This window comes from Grus americana, chromosome 14, assembly GCF_028858705.1.
Source record: "Grus americana isolate bGruAme1 chromosome 14, bGruAme1.mat, whole genome shotgun sequence".
Classification (NCBI taxonomy): Eukaryota; Metazoa; Chordata; class Aves; order Gruiformes; family Gruidae; genus Grus; species Grus americana.
The window spans coordinates 6,949,051-6,967,842 of NC_072865.1; the positions used below are offsets into that span (position 1 = coordinate 6,949,051).

Genomic DNA, 18,792 nt, shown 5'->3' on the forward strand with positions numbered 1-18,792 from the left:
CCTGGCCTGAGGATCGGTGTGCTGGGGTCAGCCAGGCTTCCTGGCAGCGGCATCACCCCAAGCCGGGCTGGGGACTGGTTTTCACTCGTGGTCCGGTGCTGCTCCGAGGCAGCTGGGCTGTGGGTGACGGGGTCACTGATCACAGGCTCATAGCAATCGTGGTGCAGCCAGAAATTTCACTGGAGCGTTTATGCCTGTGCCCAGGGAATACAACCCCCTGCACGCACCCTGAGAGCCTGTGTTTTGGCAACAAGGAGGCAGGACGATAGCTTGCAGGTTGCAGCCCTGTGCTAATGCTGAGCAGATTTCCTCACCTGCTCTGGAGGAGCGGAGCTCCACTGCCCCAAATCTGGCTCTCCCAGAGGTGCCAGGCTGTTTCCTGAGCCCCAAAACTTCCTCGGACATTGCAGCCAGGTCCCTGAGAGCCCTGTTCCCAGCTGTGGGGACGTGGCCAGCTCTGCTCCCTGCCATCATTGTGCTGTGCCTGCCTCTCCGGCAGCCTCACGCCTCTGCTGCGAAGCCAAAAGCTGCAGTGCTGAACCGCAGGATGAGATAGGCAGATGAAGATCAGGGTTATATCCTCCCTTCAAAACATCTTCTGCATCTGCTCAAAGCCTTTGCAGCAGGTCCCCAGCCAGGCAGGCGACCCGTGAGCTGCTGTGGGGTGGGCTCAGCCCACCCCGGTGCCACCAGAACTTGTATGCTCATTACACACAGGGGCAAGACAGAGGAGCCCAAATCTCTATGGGAGAGAATGAAAAACCTTCAGCCAGGTCACTTTCCCCTGAGAAAGGTGGTTTTGTTACAAAGGGATGTTTTACAAGGAAGGCATCAAGGGAATTTTCAGTGGAATAACAACCAGCTGAGTTGTTTCACCTTCCCTGGTTTGTCTCTACATGTTGCTGCTTCTCAACCTCAGCTGGTTTTGAAGTGTAATAATACTGTGTTATTATTTCTAATGCTGCTTTGATATTTTGAAGGTGAAGCTTTCCTCAACCGGCTGTTCTGAGGAAGACTTGGGTATTCAAGACTTTGTGTTCCGACTTGGAAACAATTGAAAGTGCTGGAATTTCCCACTTTTGGAAATTCCAGTTCTTTTCTCCTGGGCGCTGGGGGGAAGTGCAAACATAAACTGTTTGGGGGTGTAGCCTCTGTGGCATGTGCCTTTCAACCGCTGCTTCAGCAGCTTGAAAGCATAGAAAACCACGTGCAAGGACGGGTAGATGCCATCAAGTCTGATTTGTATCTCTGTTTTATAGAAGCATCATCCACACAACGGCACGAACCCTGCCGGGGGTTTTTAGAAGCATGAAGTGAAGCTCTCAGTGAAATCCCTGCACTGCTTCCAGCACCAGATGCATTTCCAGCCCCTTTCTCAGCAGTGGGGGACCCTGCGGTGCTGCTTAGAGGGGCTTTGGGGTCTCCAGGGCCCTCCCTGGGGCTGGGGCATGGCTCCTGCCCACCTTTGCCTGCCGGAGTAAGGAGACACTGAGACTCCTCAGCGCGGGCTCAGTCCCACCCAAACCTGCCCCAATAAATCGACCGCTCTTGCCCCAGGATCAGCAACAGTAAGGCTTTATTTATGAGATTTAAAATTGTCTTTTCTATCTGGGTAAATTCCTGGGTTAGTGGCATGTTTGGATATGCATTATTTTGTACCAAGACAGACAATAATCCCCCTACCGAGACCCTTCTGCTCCCCTCCCCAAGACTCCCCTGCTTGCAATGTGGTGCTGCTTTCCAGCGCAAAGTGAGTCATCCTCTGCAGGGAACCGAGTGTCCCCTGAAGCCCCCGAAGCTGCAGTGACATCAAGGCGGTGCACGTGTGCTGACTCAGACACGAAGAAGGGGCCCCCGCGGCCGCCTAGTCCTCCCCCCCGCACAGGGCCAGCAGAGCCTTGCGGTAGTCGCCAGAGGTGTCCTTCTGCAAGAGGAAGACTCATGTCAGAGAACTGCCTCCCGATGCCTGTCCTGGGGAAGCCCAAGTTCAAGGTGCTGGGCACGGGGAAGGCATAACTGGCCACCCCACAGGCATCTGCGCAGCAGTGGAAGATGTCGGCGCATCCCCTCTGCAGCCAGACCTGCCAACACTGGGGCTGGTTCCCCCTCCCCAGGCGACGCTCAGCCCCGTGGCACTGCTCACGACTCGGATCCCTGCAGGGCTCATAGCCGGGGCTCAGCCAGACAAGGTGGCAAGCTGGGGAGGGATGCCCGGGTCCCCTCACCTCGATCATATGGTGCAGCGATTTGTCGAACAGGTCTAGGAACTCATGGCGAATATTGAGCAGGTCAATCTCGCTCCGGGAAATCATGATGCGGGTGAGGGTCTTCTCATCTGTGCCGGCACCCTGCAAAGGTGAGCTTGAACAAATAAGCCCTGAGGGACTGGGGCCCAGGGACCCTCCTAGCATCTCCAGCACAGTCCAAGCTGCTGATCTCCCCCTGGACATGTGCTGGGCTTGCTGCTGGCAAGACACAAGCCTGCCGTGTCTCCTGTTAACCCCAGGAAGCTGATGCAGCATTTGAGCTCAGCTCTGTCCTGTTGGGGATGGTCAGGGGCCAAACCCCATCACTGCTGTGGGGTTAAATTGGAGAGTCCCAAAGGCTGTCTGCCCACCGTAGCCCCCTCCCACAGCCCAGCCCCAGGAGAGCCCATCTGCACCTTCATGGACTTGTAGAGCTTGTCAGCAAAGAAGGCCGGCTTGTTCTTCACGCTCCGGACTGCAACACACAGAGGGGAGAGAAAGTGGGCTCCTGGCTCATGGCACCCAGGGGACATCACAGCAAGGAGCTGTGCCACCCATTGGGTCAGCTGCAAACCCTCCTTGGTACAAGGGTGCAGGCTTAGCCCATAGGATGCCCTATAAAAGCCCTGACCCCATGCCACGCTGGGAGTCTCCATGGCGCAAAGGCAGCAGGAATCTGCCCTCACGTTGCCTCGGCAGAGGCAGGCGAAGGGGCTGCCTGCCCTTTGTGGAGCCCAGCCCCGAGGGAACACCTGTCAGGCACTGACCAATGGCCAAGAAGGCGTCCCTCACATCTCCTGACATCCTCTTCCTGATGGCAAACTCCACGTCGTGGTTGGTCATTTTGATGAACTCCTGAAACACTGGAGATGGGAGAGAGGAGAGGGTCACCGCCGAGCTGCTCCATCCCAGCCCTGGGCACCAGGAGACCCAAGCCTCAACTGTGGAGACTTCTGGACCAGATGGGACCAGAGCAGGTTTATGGTGACCTCAACCAGCCACCCCAAATGCCATCTCCTCCCACCACTGGGGAAACAGGGCCACCCCAACCTCCTACTGCCCAGGAGTCCCATCCAGCCCCAATCAAAGCACTGCTGTTGCAGCTGAGGGTCCAGCAGCGATGGAGAAACATGGTCCTACCTCTGCGGAGGTGTGGGTAGCTGCGAGTGCAGAGGATGCTGAGGAAGCGGGTTTCCAGGGAGTCGCTGGAGTCGTTGCTGGAGACGTCAGCAAGTTTCTGGGAGAACAACCAAGAATGAAGAGGGAGGCAAGGGGATGGGCGTAGCGGAGATGGGGAAAGACATTAAACAGCTCTTCCTGGGACAGCCAGCCCTGAAACCCTCTTGCAAAGAGGGTGGCCTCTTATGAGCAGGAAAAATAGCTTTTATTGGCCAAAAACAAGGCATTTTCTATGCATGGATGTGAAGGTGCACAGCTGCACACTCACACATTACCTCTGAGAAAGGATGTTTTCCAGTTTTTATGAAAAAGCTTTGCAATGCTCATGGTAAAGACTTTTTTTTGTTCTTTGGGGAGTATGTTTTGGGGATGGCCAATACTGAACAGGAAACTCAGCGCTGCCAGACACAGAAGCCACCCTCCACCCTGGGCTGCAGCAGTGCTGCCCACAGGTGAAACGGCTGCCCCTCCTGCTGTGGGGCTCAGCGGGGAGGCTGTATGCATCACAAACATTCGGCTATTGCAGTAGAAAGTTGCCCCTTCCCCAATTCCCACTTTCGGGGAGCCAGGGAAGCCAGTCCCAAGTCCCATGCTACCAGGAACACAGGTCCTGCATGCAGGCAGCAGGCAGGATTGGTCCCCAGCCCTCCCAAAGGTTTTCCCTCTCTCTTGCCCTGTCCTTTCCCTGCCCAGCGCTGCAGGGAAATGCCCTCATGCAGGTCCCATCTGTCCCCTTGCCACCCCATCCTCATGCAGGTACCCTGGGGCCCCAAGCAAGCAAGCAAGCACAGCCAGCATGGCCAAAGGAGTCCTGGCACATGGGGCAGCTCCTCCCAGCCCCAGCCCTGCACCCAAGGACCCCAACATCCCCTCAAACATGCAGAAGGCTGAAGAGAGAAAGGGCAGGCACTCACCAGGTTCTCAGCAACAACCTGGCAGACAGGAAGACAACAGGGTCAGAAGGTGCTGCTCAACCTTTATCCTTCCCTGACAAAGCAAGGGAAGTCGTAGCAAAATCCCCCTAAATGACCTGTCTCAGCTCCCCTGAGAATGGGCCTGACCTTAGGACCTGTGTCCTCCTCTAGTTTGGCCCCTACATCGCTAGCTGGGACGGGGGTGGTGGTCTTTGGCCGAGCAAAGAGAGACCCCACCCCTGGGGTTTGGGTACCAGCCTGCTGCTCCTTGGGGAGCATCCTTGCCTGGCCCCAGGCTGGCTCCCAGCAGCCTGCCCGCCTCTGCCAGGCACAGGCAGCGAAAGGAGGGGAAGGGTGGCTTTGCTGACAAAATACAGCGTGGTGCCAGGCCAGCTGCCACCCGGCTGGCTCGTCCCTGTGTTTGTCATCCCTGGCTCTCTCTTTCTCTGCAGCAGGTCGAAGCGAGCGGCAGCGCATGCGGCAGGGTGCAGGCAGTGCAGCATCCGCTCCCTCTGCCGGCAGCGGCCCCGCTGGGAGAGCTGCGCGTCTGCACGCTGCTGGCATGCGTTGGAGCAAGCGGTACTGGAGCAGGACAGCCAAGCGAGAGCTCGGGTTTGACCCTGCAACGAGCTTCCCAGCCCCTTTCAGAAAAGACTTGGCCCAAAGGAGCAGGAGGCCAAGGTGCACAGCCTGAGGGTCACAGGTCTCCTGGAACCAGGAGCTGAGCCAGGCAATGGGGACCCAGCACCCCTCTGCACTGTTTTGGGCTGCGCAGCCTTCCCCCTCCAGTCCTGGCTCACCACAGCCCAGTAAAGATAAGGCAATGGTTTGGGGGCTGGCATCCCAGCACGCTGGCACGGCAGAAAGCAGCTCAGGCTTCAGGGCTGCCCCAACAAAGAGTTGGGTGGCTCCTGCAGACCAGCCCAAAGCTGCCTTTGAAGCTCAAGTGCCAGATTTCAGCATTGGTGTGTGTTACTGGACCCCAAAGTAGCAGCTCCGCACAAGAAATGGTGCGGTCCCTGGCTGGGAGCTCCCTGGGGCTGGACCCCAGGGCTGCTCTCATGGTTTGCAGCTTTCCTGTGCATGGAGCAGCAGGGCTCAGGGCATCAGAAATCAGGCCTGGGAGGTTTACCTCCAAGGGGGTCACTTCACCTGGCATCTCCCCCTGCAGCTCACAGAGACCCTGCCCCGGCAGCATTTGCTTCCCTGAGGATGCCATTTCCAGACCAGGGAATGCAACATCCTCTTTTTTTTTTTTTTTTTTTTTAATGCAGAGCACTGCCTGTACAGTCCTTACCTTGGCGTCTTCATGCGCCTGTGTGAGGTTCTCTGGTCCTTTGTCGCGGTTGCCCTGTGGTTCAACACAAGAATCATGGAGCTGGGAAGCGGACATCTCCCGGGAGAGCCCCAGGTGAGGGGGTGGCAGACAGGGTCCAGCAGCGCTGCCCAGCCAGGCGGTGATGCTCTGTCTTCTCCATAGCCACCATCCTTGCAGACCCCCAGCACTGCCCGTGGCAGGGAGGGGACAATCCCCAGCGAGAGAGCCCCCCTTACCAGAGCCAGGGAGACGAGAATCCTCTTGAAATACCCCGATGTGTCAGAGCTCAGGTCGTCTTCCAGGCGCTTGTGGTAGGCTGTGGAGAAGGGGGAGAGCTGAGCCCTGCTTCCCACCCACGGGTGCCTGTTGTGCCATGATCTCCATGGGGCCTGCGGATGGTGGTGGCCATCCTCCGGCCTTCGTGTGGCCGAAGCAGATGCCTCCATCTGCTATTTCCAGGCCCGGGGAGGAGGGGATCACCCCAGCAGCTCTAATGCCCTGGGCACGGGCACAGCCTCTTACTCCAGCTGCTCCGGAGGGAAAGGGGTCATTGGGAAAGAGCTCTCAGGGGAGGAGACATTGGTGGAGGAGCTGGGGCATGTTACTGTGAAATGGAGAGAGGCCAGGACCAGTGTTCTGCTGGGGGTGACCAGCCACAGAGGCATCTGTTTAAAACCATGGGCTCTCTGAGGGAGAAGAGGCTGGGGGTTTAACCTGGAGCTTGCAGGTCTTGTTCCCTAGGGAGAAGGGGGCATGGATGGAAGGGAAAGAGAAGTACAGGGTCTGGGGGTGTGTGAAAAATCACAGCATGGATTTGAGGACTCCTGCCAGCCTCATCCCAGGTTTCCATTTCTCTTTAATAAGGTGTTGGACTGGGGGAAGAACTGCTCTTGCCTGGAAGGACTAACGGACCTTCACAGCACAAAGCCATGGACTCAACCCTGAGACAAAAATTGTACCCCAGGTTCTGGAAAGGGCCTTGTACAGTGTTGAACACGGTCCGTGCCCAGGACCTGGGTGCTCCTCACGTCCCTCCTGTGCCGTACCTTCCTGATACGCCTTGTTGATAGCTGTGATCTCCTCGTTGTTCCGCGTGGCCATGATTTCAATGAGGGCGCTCTCATCTGTGCCGGCCCCCTGGAAAAGAACGGCATGGTGGGGTGCTGCGGGTGCCAGCGCCGGATGGGGACATGGTGGCATTGCCCTGCCAGTGTTGGGCAAGGAGGGGCTGCTCTAACCCCAGGGCTATCATGTGCCTGAAGTCCATGTCCAGCAAACAGCTCCAACGACTGGTAGGAACCAGCACAAAAAATGTCCAAGTGTGCTGCTAGAGGGGTCCCAACTGGTGTGACTGGTGGATAGTGGTGCACGTCACTGGTTTGCCCCTACCGTGGCTCTCCTGAGGCTGCCTGCACCTGGCAGGGCACTGGTCCTGCTGCAAAGTGGGGATGCTCTGTAGAGCAGTGGGAGGTCTCCCTGAGAGGCTTCGTGCACGACATGGCTAGAGCACGCTGGGCTGCAGGGAGGCCAAACTGGGCTTCCAGCAGGTCTTGAGTGCAAACCAGGTCTTTGTCCTGGTGCTTTCTGCTCTGCTTTCCCTTTGTATAGGGGATGAGAGCCTGGGGGTGTGCAAAGCTGGGGTGCAGATCTCACAGCCCCGGGCCACCGGCAGTGCGGGTACAACCACAGCAAAAAACACCTTGTCCTCATGTGCTGAAGCCGATACCACCAGTGTGGCAGTTACCTCCACAGCCTTCCTCAGCTGCTTGGCATCGTACTGCGCCGGCGTCAGCATGAGCCCGAGGATCAGCTTGGCGAAGCTGCCTGACAGTTCAGATTTCAGGTCTGCCATCAGGTCCTGCAAAAGCGTTTGAGGGTCAGTCCCCAGCTCCTTCTGCAGGGACAGACCAGCCAAGGCAACACCGGGGAGAGAACAGGGGAGGAGAGCATGGAGGTGGGAGACATCTAGTAAGACCCTGAGGGTGGCTTAAGGTGACATTTTAGGAGGTGACTCTAGGGAGATCCTGGCTCTGGAGTCCTCTGTGCTGGACTGAAGATGGGGCAAGCGAAGGGGAAGGGATGCCCTACCCACAACGGGAGCCTGGCTGACAACTTGATCTTCCTTGGAGCAGTCATGACAGAGCAAAGAGGAGTGCCCTGGCTGCCCACTGCTCCCTGGGCAGGATTTCTTTCAGTGAGGGGCAGATCTCCACATGGGAGGGGGCAGGATGCGGGCAGAAGGAAGGAGCAGGGTGGTGGTGGGGGCAGCAGTACCCTGCCGTAGTGAGCCTTGTAAGCCTTTAGGATCTCCTGCCTCTGGGCGTTGCTCCTCTGCGTCACCACGTTGATGATGGTCCCTTCGTCCGTGCCTACAACAACAGCAGTGATGCTGGGGAGAGCCAAGGGGGCCAGCAGAGGCACACCATGTCACCCCTAACTGTGGGGACATCACTGTCCCCCCCCATAAACAGGAGATGGGGAAGATGGAGCTCTCACAGCTCCAAAACTGGCTCTTTTCCCCCTCCCCAGGGCTTTCATGCAGCCCTGCGTGGGCCAGGGTGGGTTTTCTGCCCCAGGAGCTGTTGAGGAGCAGCAGGAAAGGGCTGGGTGCACAGTCCCCGCTTACCCAGGCCCTTCATCGCCTTCCTCAGCACCTGCGCGTCCCCGTCGCTGTTGAAGCTTCCCGCAGGCTGCACGGTTCCTCGCAGCTGCAGAGACACAGAGGGGTTTGGGTTCATCCCTGAGCTGGGTGGGATGGAGGGAGGGAGGGATGGATGGAGAGGGATGGAGAGAGGGAGGGAAGGTGCCACCCGGCAAGCCGAGGCCAAAGCAGGTCGTGTGTTAGTGCAAGCACCTGGGGCTCAGTGAGGATGTTCTGTCACCCCTTCCTTCGAGGGGCAAACCATAGCCAGGCCAGCAGAGAGCAGGGAGAAGACAGCAAGACAGTCCCTGGAGTCTCGGTGTCCTGCTCAGTGTTATACCTGCCTCCCTAGCACTGGGACATCTTGGCCACAACAGCTGAGAGCCAGAAGAAGAGTCACTGAAAGGGTGCCCGCTCCTGCCCTGTAATTCTACCCTCCTGCATTCTTAGAGCTCCCAGCACTTCTCCATCCTCCCCATGCACGTAGGGCTCAGGGTGCCTTTCCTGCACATCCCAAAACACCCTTCTGTGGGTGCCTCCGGCTGCATGCAGTGTCCTGGCTCCCCATGGCACGGCCATGCCCCGGCCATCCCTGGCATCGGGGTGGGCTGCCCTGGGGAGCAGGAGGTCTCCGGTGGGCACCGGAGCCAGGGCTGCACGTGATGCATTGCACAGACATGCAGGGCCTGCCATCCCGAGGGAGGGAGAGAGGGAGGGTGGGAGCCTCAGAGAGAGAAGGGGGTTAGTGGAGCCCGCGGGGGGCAGCCAGCCCTGCTGGGGTTACGTCCCGCCAGCCTCGTGACCCAAAACTGGAGAATGGCATCAAGAGAAGCTGCAGAGCGAGAGGCAGAGCAGAGGTGTGGGGCTGGCTGTGCTCCGCAACAGAGAGGAACAGCCGGGGGTCCCAAGCCGGCAGGGAGCAGAGGAGAGGTACAGGGGGGGCTGGGGGGTGCTGACCTCTACTTTGACCACCGCGCTAAGCTCCCACATCCGATAGGCCACCTGCGCCGCCTCGGGGAAGAACTCACCTGCGGCACTGCAACGGGAGGGCAAGGACAGGGGACAGTGAGCCATGGGGGCCCCACGCCCCGCCAGCAGCCACCCCCCGCCTGGTCCTGCACCCCATCCTGCCCCTCCACGAGGGGTCTTTGTACCCGCCGGGCACGGAGGCAGGTGGGAGGGCAGGGTGCTTGCTGTGGGGCTGGGTGGGAGCGTGGGGAAGTGGGTGGTAAATCCCAACGGCCCCCACCAGGGCATCCTCCCTCCAGGCGTTTGTCTGTGCCCTGCGGGGCTGCCACGTGCCAAGAAGGGACCATGGCATCACGGTTGGCCACGCAGAGGGGCCGCAGGGCCCCCCCCGTACTGAACCGCTGTTACTGCGGGTGCTGCCGGTCCAGGTGCTCCACCAGGCTCTGACCTGGTTTGTACCCAGCACCAAGGGGATGAAGAGGGACAAACGGGGTGACAGGCGGTCTTACTCATCGTCCCCTCCGCACAGCTTCAGCAGGGCCTTCTTGTACTCCCCGGAGGTGTCCTCCTGCAAAGATAGACAGAGATGGAGAATCATGCGGCAGGGAGGGTCGAGGTAGCACCATGGGATGGGCGCATGGAGAGGGGTCTCCCTGAGCCTTGTCCTCAGAGATGGACACCCAGCACAGGGTGGCTGAGCCCTCCCACGGGTGCTGGCATCACAAGGGGGGCAGCACTAGCAGCTGCTCAGAGGGTGACCAGGGACCCCCAGCACTTACCTTTATCATGTTGTAGAGAGATTTCTCATACTTGGTCCTGAACACCTCCCGGATGTCCAGCATGTCGATCTCGCTGCGGGACACCATGATGCGGATCAGCGTGTTGTCGCTTGTGCCCAGCCCCTGCAACAGAGGAGCCCCCACGTCAAGCCTGGGATAGCCAGCAAGCCCTGCTCAGCCCATCACATTTGGGACCCTCTATCAGATTTCTACCCAGCCCCAGGTCTGAAGGAATAACTCTTTTGGAAGGAAGAGCAAAGACTCCAGGTCATGTAGGTCCTGTCTTCATGGACCTGCGTCACCCTGCCCTCCAACAGCACCCCGTGGCAAGGGGACCCCTCCTCTGGCCATCTCCCCGCAGCACTCCGGCGGACCCCCTGGAGAAGGGGCGATCCACTCACCTTCATGGCCTTGTAGAGCCTTTCAGCAAAATACTCAGCCGTGCTTCTGATGCACTTCACTGTGGGGAAATTGAGGCGCGGTGAGGGATGCCGGCACCTCAGCCTTTGAGCACCCATGCCCCTTGGGCACCACGTTCAGCATCGCCACCCACCCTGAAGGAGCCTCCCTGAAACCAGCTACAGCTGCAGCCCCGACGGCTCTTGCACTGAGCCCTCCCACCCCGGCAAGGCCAGCAATGTGTTTTCGCAGCGCTCCCCATGCAGGGGCTGACTTACCCACAGCCAGCATCAGCTTCTCAAAGTCACCAGAGAGCTCTCCTCGGATGCTCCTCTCGATTGGCTTCCCAGAAATCTTCAGGTACTCATCAAAGACTGCAGGACAAGAGTGAGATGATGCCTGGAGAAGCTGCCAAGATACCTTCAGGCCCAGCCCCGAGCTTGCAGGAGATGCTCACCCAGGCGGAGGTGCTGCTTGCTTCGCCGGCCAAGGATGTAGATGAACTGGGCCTCATCCGTGCCCCATTTCAGCTCTCCAGCTTCCAGCAGGTCCTTGTGGGATGGGGAAGGTGGCAGAGCCCGACTCAGGGTGCTGCTCACATGGGGCTCTGCCCAAGCACGGGCGCCCTTGGTGCCAACCCACCTTTCACAGGTCTACAGATGATCCCAGTGCCACCAGCCCCATCCCTGCCTGGATGCCACTCATCCCAGTGACCTGCCAAGCCTTACCTTGGCATCCTGCTCCACCAGGTCCTCGCTCACCACGTCATCCTCCTCCCTGGTGCCCTGTGGAACAGAAACAGGCTGAGCCCTGATGGGCACAGGCACCCACCACCTACAGACGCTGGACAGATGGACATACCTGAAGCAAAACGACGAGCATCTTCTTGAAGTGGCCTGACGTGTCTCCAACGATGTCAGCCTCCAGGTCTCTCTCGTAGGCTGGTGGAAGAGGGAAAGGTCAGAGCCTGGAGAGCTGGATCCCCTCACCTCTGCCCCTCGTCCTGGCCCAAGGGGACACAGGGCAGCCCCTGCCCTTCCCCAGCCCTCACCATCTTTGTAGGCCGCCACCAGGTTGTGGATCTCCTGGTTGGAGCGGGAGGCGAGGATCTCGATGAGGCACTTCTCATCCGTGCCGACGCCCTGTGGGCAGAGACACAGCCCTATCAGCAGTGGTCCCAGCCGGGATGTCCTCGGAGGGGCTTCCCACCCCCTTACCGCGATGGCATCTTTGATCTCCTTGGCATCGCTGTAGGCTGGGGGCCGCATCAGGCTCACGATCAGCCGCTCAAACTTCCCCGTCAGCTCATACTTGAGATCTGCGATGAGGTCCTGGTGGAGGGGGAGGAAGGGGCTGGGGGACCCTTTACTCCACAGCATCTCTGAGTGGGTCCAGGGAGCGGTGGGTCCCTGCGTGGGCTGGTTGGTGGCAGCCATGGCCACCTGCGTCTGCAGTGGGGGCACAGACCGGGGAGCGTTTCTGCTGTTACCTTCCCGTAGAGGGACTTGTAGACTTGGCAGATCTCCACTCGCTGCTTGTTGCTTCTGGATGTGATGAGGTCGAGGATGGCCTCCTTGTCACTGCCTGCGAGGAGAGCCGGGAGTCACATTTAGCCCCACGGCTGGGCTCATCGTAGCCATCCTGCCGTGCCCAAAGCTGCTTCTGACTCAGGGCCGGGAGGAGAAGCAGAGCCAGGCTGGCTCCAGGGAGGAAGAGGGAGCCAGGAGAGGTCCTGGCACGCTGCTAAAGCAGACAGGCAGCTGAGAGGGGAGGCGATGCAGGATGCCCAGCCATGCAAGGGTCAGCTGAGGGAATAGGAGACATCAGGGTGGTCCCAGGGCGACAGTCCAGAGGAGCATCCGTACCAAATCCCTTCATGGCATTGTACAAGGCTTCCGCGTCCTGGTTGGCATCAAAGCCTGGGAAATCCTTCACTGACCCCCTGTAGACCTAGGGGAAAGGAGGTGAGAAGGTGAAAGGGGAAGGAACAGCCCCACATGAGATGGGGGGAAGGAGAAGTAGAAGCTGAGTGGGACTGGGGCAAGATCCACTCCTGCTCAGGCTGTCTGAAAGCAAAGTTCGGCCTCAAACATAAACACTTGTTCTTCTCAGTTGTTTCCTTTCCTGTTTGCTCTCCCCACTGTGTAAACTGTTTGCAGGCTGGGTCACTGTGGTACGTAGCCTTCACCCTTGTATCTTGCTGGCATTGCACTCTGCAGTTCTGCCCTGTTTTTAAGCTTCCCTGCTGCGCCTGCAAGAGCTGGTGGTTTGAAAGGAGGTTTCTTCAGCATGTTTGGGTTCCCTGCTCCATCTGGGGGGGGTTCAACAGGAAAAGGGGAGACCCCATGGGAGGGTTGGACACCCTGAAGGCAGGGGAAGGCGTGGAAGGACCAGGGCGATCCCCCTGCAACACAGCCAGGCTGGAGGGAGTGATGGGGGTAGATTGGGAGCGATGAAGGAAGGAATTTTCCTACTGCCTGTTGCGAGCAGGGAATCCTTCTGGATGCTAAGGATGCCCAAGCTCTGCGTGGCTTCCAAGTGAAGAGACACATTTACAGGTACAAAATCATTGTGGGCTGCTAAATGGAAAGCACAGAGAAGTGCCAAAGCTGCCAACAGCTTGTCCTGCCCCAGCGTGCGTTCCCGCAGGGCCCAGGCTGGTCCGAGGGGTCAGAGCAGAGGTCCTGGCTACGTGGAAAGACTTTCCCAGGAGCCTGAGAAGTCCTGGGGGCTGACACGATCCACTTCTGTCTGCTCCTCTGCGCCTCCAGGCTGCACGAGGAGCCCGGGAGTGACACCCCAAAACAGACACCTCAGCAAAAAGCAGGGACCGGGCTTCCTCTTCCCAGGCCAGCTTTGCCCAGGAGGAATTCACCCCAGGGCAGCCTGGAGCCAGACTTTGAACGAGATCAGCACAAACCCTGGGTGGAAGCAGATGTGAAACCAGCCTGGCCCTGTGTAAGGGACTGGGACACATCCCCGCTGGAGGCAGGGCATGGGAAGAGCTGAACAGCAGCATTTCCTTAGCGGGGAGCGGGAGGGCTGGGTGTCAGGCTGACCGGGGGCTCTCAGCTGTGTCAGCACCCTGGGAAACTCTGACCATCCTCCCTTGGCTCTGCTTGTACCATGTGCCACCTGGGTGCATACACCTCCCAGCACTTGCTTGCTCAGGATCTGCTGCAGGGCTTGTTTAAAATCCTCGAGAGCTGTACGAATGCCCAGGGCCGTTGCCAACATGGGCATCTAAAGCCGACGCATCCCCAGAGAAGATGGGCAGGCAGCACCAGTGCCAGCATCCCTGACCCAGCAAGTGCCTCCAGGAATGAACCCAAGGGGATGGACACGGGGCACCCCGTGCCCGTCACTCCCCTGGGCCCCATCCCAATGCTGCAGCACAACTGAACTGTGCATCTCACACAGCTGGCCTCTGTGCCCCCATTTTCCAGAGAGAAACTGGTCCAGGCTGGGCACATCCCATAGGCCCTCTCGGGAAGAGCTGCTGGCACTGGTGTCCCATGTAGTAGGGGCCAGGTCGGACAAGAGGAGACGCTGCCCTTCCGGGGAGCCGGGCGGGTGCAGGGACAGATCGTATTGCAAGTGATTCATCCGGAGAGCTGGATTTAGCCCCGCTTCCCGGCAGCTCCCAGACCCTCCTGGCTCTGTGCAAGCTGCTGCCCACACGCGTGCCTTGCAGAGACGTAAATAAGGAGTTGCAGGGCAAAGGAGGTGCCCGGAGGCAGCAGGAGGGGATGAAGGTGGCTGGAAGGTGCTGGGGTTGCATAGGTGGTGATGGGGAGACAAGATGGTGGCCCTGGTTAAATGGGGAAGAGGAGCAGGGCTGTGTTCCTGCCTTGCCGCAGTGCTGCCATGGTGGGGGCAAGGGAAACTGAGGCAGGAGTTCAGCACTGCGCATCGCCCCACGCTCCCTGCACTCTCATGCGAACAAGCCCCTGCGTCCTGTCCACTGCACCCTCCTCACGCCCCCGTCCCCCTTTCTATCCCCACTTCAGCTGCCAGGGCCCCCCGCCTCCCCTCCTCCAGCCTCTGAGTCATCCCAGCCTGCCCGGGACCTCCCAGCTAAAAATAAGCCAGGCTGGGGCCGGGAGGGTGGAAGCAAAATTCCCAGCGTGGCTTTACTGTCTCCCAATGCACGGCTGCTCGGGGTCCTGGACCACCACAGAGGTGATGCTCACCCATGCTGTGCCTCAGTTTCCCCACCCAGTAGCAACCACCCCCTCGGCTGGGCAGAAAGCCGTAGGTAATTAGGCTTGAGGCAATGATTACTTGATTTCTCGAGGGAATGGAAAGCAGAGCCTGGCCCCGAGCAGTGCAGAAGGGAGGCTCTGGACTTGGACTCCTCCCCTTCCTAGCAGAGTGCAGGCAGGCTGTACCCCGCCAGCCGCCGCTGCCCCCCCGAGGCAAGGTTTTCCACCCACGCCAAGATGTTTTCCTGGCTGCGAGGGAGCACCTGCTCACCCAGCTGCCACACTGCACCAGCCCTGGCTCAGAGGGGGGGAGAAATCCAGGCTGGGGGGGGAGAGGCCAAAGCAGGGCTGCACGCCTTGCAGCGGGCTCAGGCAGGATTTCTTTCCAGCAGAAGCCCAAATCCCCAGTGCGATGTCTCTCCTCCCCTTCCCACAGCCCCGCTTCTCTCCCCCATCCCACTGTGATCCCAAAAGGATTTTTGCTCCTCGTGGTCCCTGCTTCCCCACATCCAGACAGCGCTGGCTGGCCAGACAGGAATGTAAACAGGCTCTGGGCAGCATCGTGCCCCGTGCACGTCACCACCATCCTTGCTGCACAATAGAGGTGTTGCCCTGCAGCACCCTCGGTACCCCTCCCCACCGCGTGTGGTTCACCCTTACCTTTCCTTTGGGCGCCATGGCTTTCTGAGCTGGAAATCACCTGAGCGAGGGCAAGGAGGAGCTGCAGGAGGGAACAGAAAAGCTGACGTGAGCCAAAGTCTCCTCTCCGTGCGCTGCGTTAGTTAAGGGAGGCTTCGCTCCCTCCCTCAGGCGCTGCTGCCGGCCATCGGTGCAGGTGTGGTACCCATGGGAGAGCGATGGCCGGGTGCTGCCGGGGAGGCTCAGGGAGAAGGGCTTTGCCAGCCACCCTGCGGCCACTGGAACTGAGGTCCTTTAGTATCTGGCACCGAGTTGGGGACCCCATGGGCTGGGGGTAGCGGAGATGGGGCCCCACACAGCTTCCTGCCAGCACCAAGAGAAACCGGGAGGGGAAGAGAGCACTGAATACATGGAAATGGGCTGAGCATCCTCCATGGGGCTGACCCTTCTTGCTGCATCCCACAACGTTCTCCCTGCAGCCCCTCGAGCCCTGGCACCATCCCAGCTCCAGCAGCTGGTGGGGACGCCCCGTTGCTGCATGGTGCCAGGGCCAGGCAGCCCCCGCAAAGTCCCACCATCTTTATCTGAGTTTCTGCACACCGAATCAAGGCCACCATCAATCCCACGCACCCAGCAGAGCCTGGGAAACGCATCCGGGTTTCCAGGGTAACTCACAGGTGGTTTTCTAACCCCAGCACAATTTATAGCTGTAAATCACTGCAGTGTGGGCTCTCCCTGCCCCTACCTCCCCCAGAGAAAGTCCCCAGACAGTGCGGTTTGCTCTGAGAAAGCTGACGGAGGGAGAGAAACAGCTGGAAAATGGAGTGCGGCCATGAATGAACCACTGAGCGTCAGCTGAACTCCAGCCATGAGGCACGGCTCCCTCCTCGCTCCGAAACACATCACAGGAAAGCTCAAGGTGCAGTGGGGCCACCCTGGGGGGATTTCTGACTCCAGCCGAGCTCGGTTTCATGCCATGGAGCGAGTAGGGGAAATCACATGAACTTCCCTGCCAGAGCACCCATGGAGTGCCGTCAGTGTGGCTGGGTCACCCCGGGTTCAGGTGCTGGAAGCTTTCGGGCACTCACAGGCATCCTTGCTGAGAGGAGGAAGTTTTGCAGAGAACAAGAAGTGCCTTCACCTCCCCTTCCCTTTTCAGCTGGGGATGCTGCAAGCCTCGGTCACCCTTCCCCATTGCTCCTGGCTGGGGGAGACCCCCTGCATGGTCTGCACGCAGTGAGGCTGCACTGCGGCCGGCTGCTGGGTGAGCGCCAGGGGATCCCAGCCCATGCAGCCTTTTAATTTTACTCAGGAACCTGTACATGAAGCTGTGTACCCTCCAGGGAATGGAGAAAGCCCTGTGTGACACAGCCCTCCTGCCTCGCTCCATGCATGTCGCAGCTGGGCTGAGATCGCCCAACTCATCTCAGCAGTGGCGGAGAATCCCCGGCCACACCCAGTCCCCAGCGTGTCCCTGCAGCATCCCATCCCTGTCCCCCACTGCTGCTGACACCTCCACAGAGGCTGGGGGAGCAGCCCCAGCTCTTGCCCTGCCAGCAGGCGATGGAGGATGCCCAAACACACCGCATCCATGGGGCAGTGGCAAAACCCGGAGGCTGCAGAGCCCAGGCACGGGGATGTACCTGCCCCCCCCCAAAAGGATGGGGAGGTTTGAGTTGTGGGGGTCCCCGGACAGAAAGTGCCATGAAAAATCCTAAATGATTTAGGACAGCACAGCCTGTCCCCTTTGCAGGACGAATCACCCTTGCCAAAAACCAAAAAGCCTTCATCCCCCCGGCAGCGTGCACCCCGCCGGTCTCTCCACGGCCCCACCACAGGTCTGGACTCGGGGGTTTCACTCCAGGAGCCCAACGGCTATTTTTGCAGCCCACTGCCTGACAGGGCTCTCCCAGCACGGCCAAACACAGTGAAGGCCACACACGCGGCACACCCAGCACCCGCTGCCCTGCCCCAGGGCGGAAAAGGAGCTTTGATGGGTTAAAAAAAGCAGCATCCATCTTCCCTGCAAGGCAAGGGATGTCCCCAAAGTCCCCTGCCCCACCCCAGCCCTTCTAGGGCTCCGTGGCGTGGCACGGTGCGTTTGCCTGTGCAAAGCTCGGCGGGTACCGAACCAGGGGCATCCTCCCCGCCAAGCCCAGCTCGGAGCCCTGCACGGAGGGACGGGCGTTTCCGCGGCCGCTGCAGCGGACAAAGGCGCATCCCGGCCGGGACACGCCCATGGGCCCTGCAGCAATGCCTGCACCCACCCAAAAATGCACCCGCCAGCAATGCAGCCCCCCAGGCTTTTGTTAAAAAGAAAAGGTATAACATAAAAAGAAAAAGAAAACAAGGATCCTCCCTGCAGCCACCCCTTGGAGGGAGCCTCCGCTCGCACAGCTCGCTGCCCAGCCAGAGCTTTCCTCCCCTCGCACGCCATGGCGGCGGCTTTTCACGCCAGCACGGTCCCCCTGCACGCCGGCGCACACTTACTAACGGCACCGAGGCCTGTCAGGGTGCGTTCGCAGGAACAGCCGTCCCCCGGTGCTCAATGCGTACTTGTGGCCGTGCGCTCGTCCTTGCCGTGCAGCTGATTCCTCCCAGAGAGACGTCACCGCTCGCCAGCCCTCCAGTCCCCGCCTGCGTGGCACCAGCGCCGCACTCCCACCCTGGTCGCCACACCAGACCTCAGCTTAATTTTGGGTGCTCATGGTGCAGGGGAACCCAATGCCGCCTGCAGAAGTGCCCTGCCCGGGTATGGGGAAGGTGGTGACTTGGCAGGAAAGCTGCACCGGTGCGTGCAGGGGCTACGTGCCAGCAGCGGTAATGCGCAGAGAGCAGAGCGATAACGGTGATTGCACTTCAACTGCGGAAATTTCACCCCCTTCCGTCCCCCCCCACCCGGTTTCCTGGTGAATGCTGGGGTGCAGGGTACGCCGCTGCCTCCTGGGCTGGTCCTGCCACCAGCTACCTCTGCCAGCACCAAATCCTTCATCACCCCCTTCCCTGGTCATGGTTGGGAAATGTCCATCCCTGACTCTCTCTGCAAAAGCCAAAAGGATGGCGGGGGGGGAAGGGGGGCAGGACCTGCTCAATGGGGAAGATGCTGACCCGGGCTCTGCAAGGAACATCCGTGGGGCAGGAGTTGAGCTGGCAGAGAGCTGGGGAGAAACAGCTCGCTGTCCCCCAACCTTCCCTCCTGTGCTGCAGACACAGGGATGAGAAGACCTTGCAGCACAGCCACGGGTGGAGGCACAGGCCGGATGCTCCTGGCAGGCTGTACAGCTGCCTGCACCGCTGCCTGCAGTGCCCCGAGGCCATTTCCTCCCCTGCCTCACCCAGGTTAACCCTGCTCCCTCTTCGCCACCACCCTTCGCGCCAGCCAGCACAGAAACTGCAGAAGGGCTGGAGGAGCTGGCAGGGCTCCCCAGGAGCGGTGGGCCGTGGTGGCTGTGCTCTGGCCGATACCAGCAGAAGCAGATAAAACCAAGGGCCCCCTCAAGATG

General features: G+C 59.8%; 1 protein-coding gene across 3 annotated transcripts; it reads right to left on the reverse strand.

Annotated features, from left to right (window-relative positions):
- Window positions 1-1,559: 1,559 nt before the first annotated feature.
- On the reverse strand, window positions 1,560-18,106 carry ANXA6 (annexin A6). Of its 3 annotated transcripts, XM_054841729.1 has the most exons (26): window positions 17,780-18,050; window positions 15,311-15,371; window positions 12,311-12,395; window positions 11,935-12,029; window positions 11,663-11,776; window positions 11,497-11,587; window positions 11,307-11,386; window positions 11,174-11,230; window positions 10,903-10,996; window positions 10,724-10,819; window positions 10,448-10,506; window positions 10,047-10,169; window positions 9,777-9,835; window positions 9,256-9,334; window positions 8,284-8,365; window positions 7,932-8,026; window positions 7,402-7,515; window positions 6,704-6,794; window positions 5,894-5,973; window positions 5,637-5,690; window positions 4,340-4,357; window positions 3,387-3,483; window positions 3,014-3,109; window positions 2,663-2,721; window positions 2,226-2,348; window positions 1,560-1,924 (listed from the first exon to the last, which is right to left on the reverse strand). In XM_054841729.1, the coding sequence occupies exons 2-26, from the start codon at window positions 15,326-15,328 to the stop codon at window positions 1,865-1,867; spliced, it is 2,019 nt and encodes a 672-aa protein (XP_054697704.1). In that variant the 5' UTR covers window positions 15,329-15,371; window positions 17,780-18,050; the 3' UTR covers window positions 1,560-1,864. The 3 variants fall into 3 exon arrangements, with proteins under 3 accessions (XP_054697704.1, XP_054697706.1, XP_054697705.1); XM_054841731.1 differs by lacking the exon at window positions 4,340-4,357 and having other exon boundaries at window positions 17,780-18,106; XM_054841730.1 differs by lacking the exon at window positions 4,340-4,357 and having other exon boundaries at window positions 5,619-5,690; window positions 17,780-18,052.
- Between the last annotated feature and the right edge of the window lie 686 nt (window positions 18,107-18,792).

Coding starts and splice junctions, on each gene's coding strand:
- ANXA6 (XM_054841730.1), bottom strand. Junction 11,387..11,496: donor GGTGGCGGCCTACAAAGATG/GTGAGGGCTGGG, acceptor CTCTTCCACCAG/CCTACGAGAGAGACCTGGAG. Junction 8,366..9,255: donor GCGCGGTGGTCAAAGTAGAG/GTCAGCACCCCC, acceptor GTGTCTCTGCAG/CTGCGAGGAACCGTGCAGCC.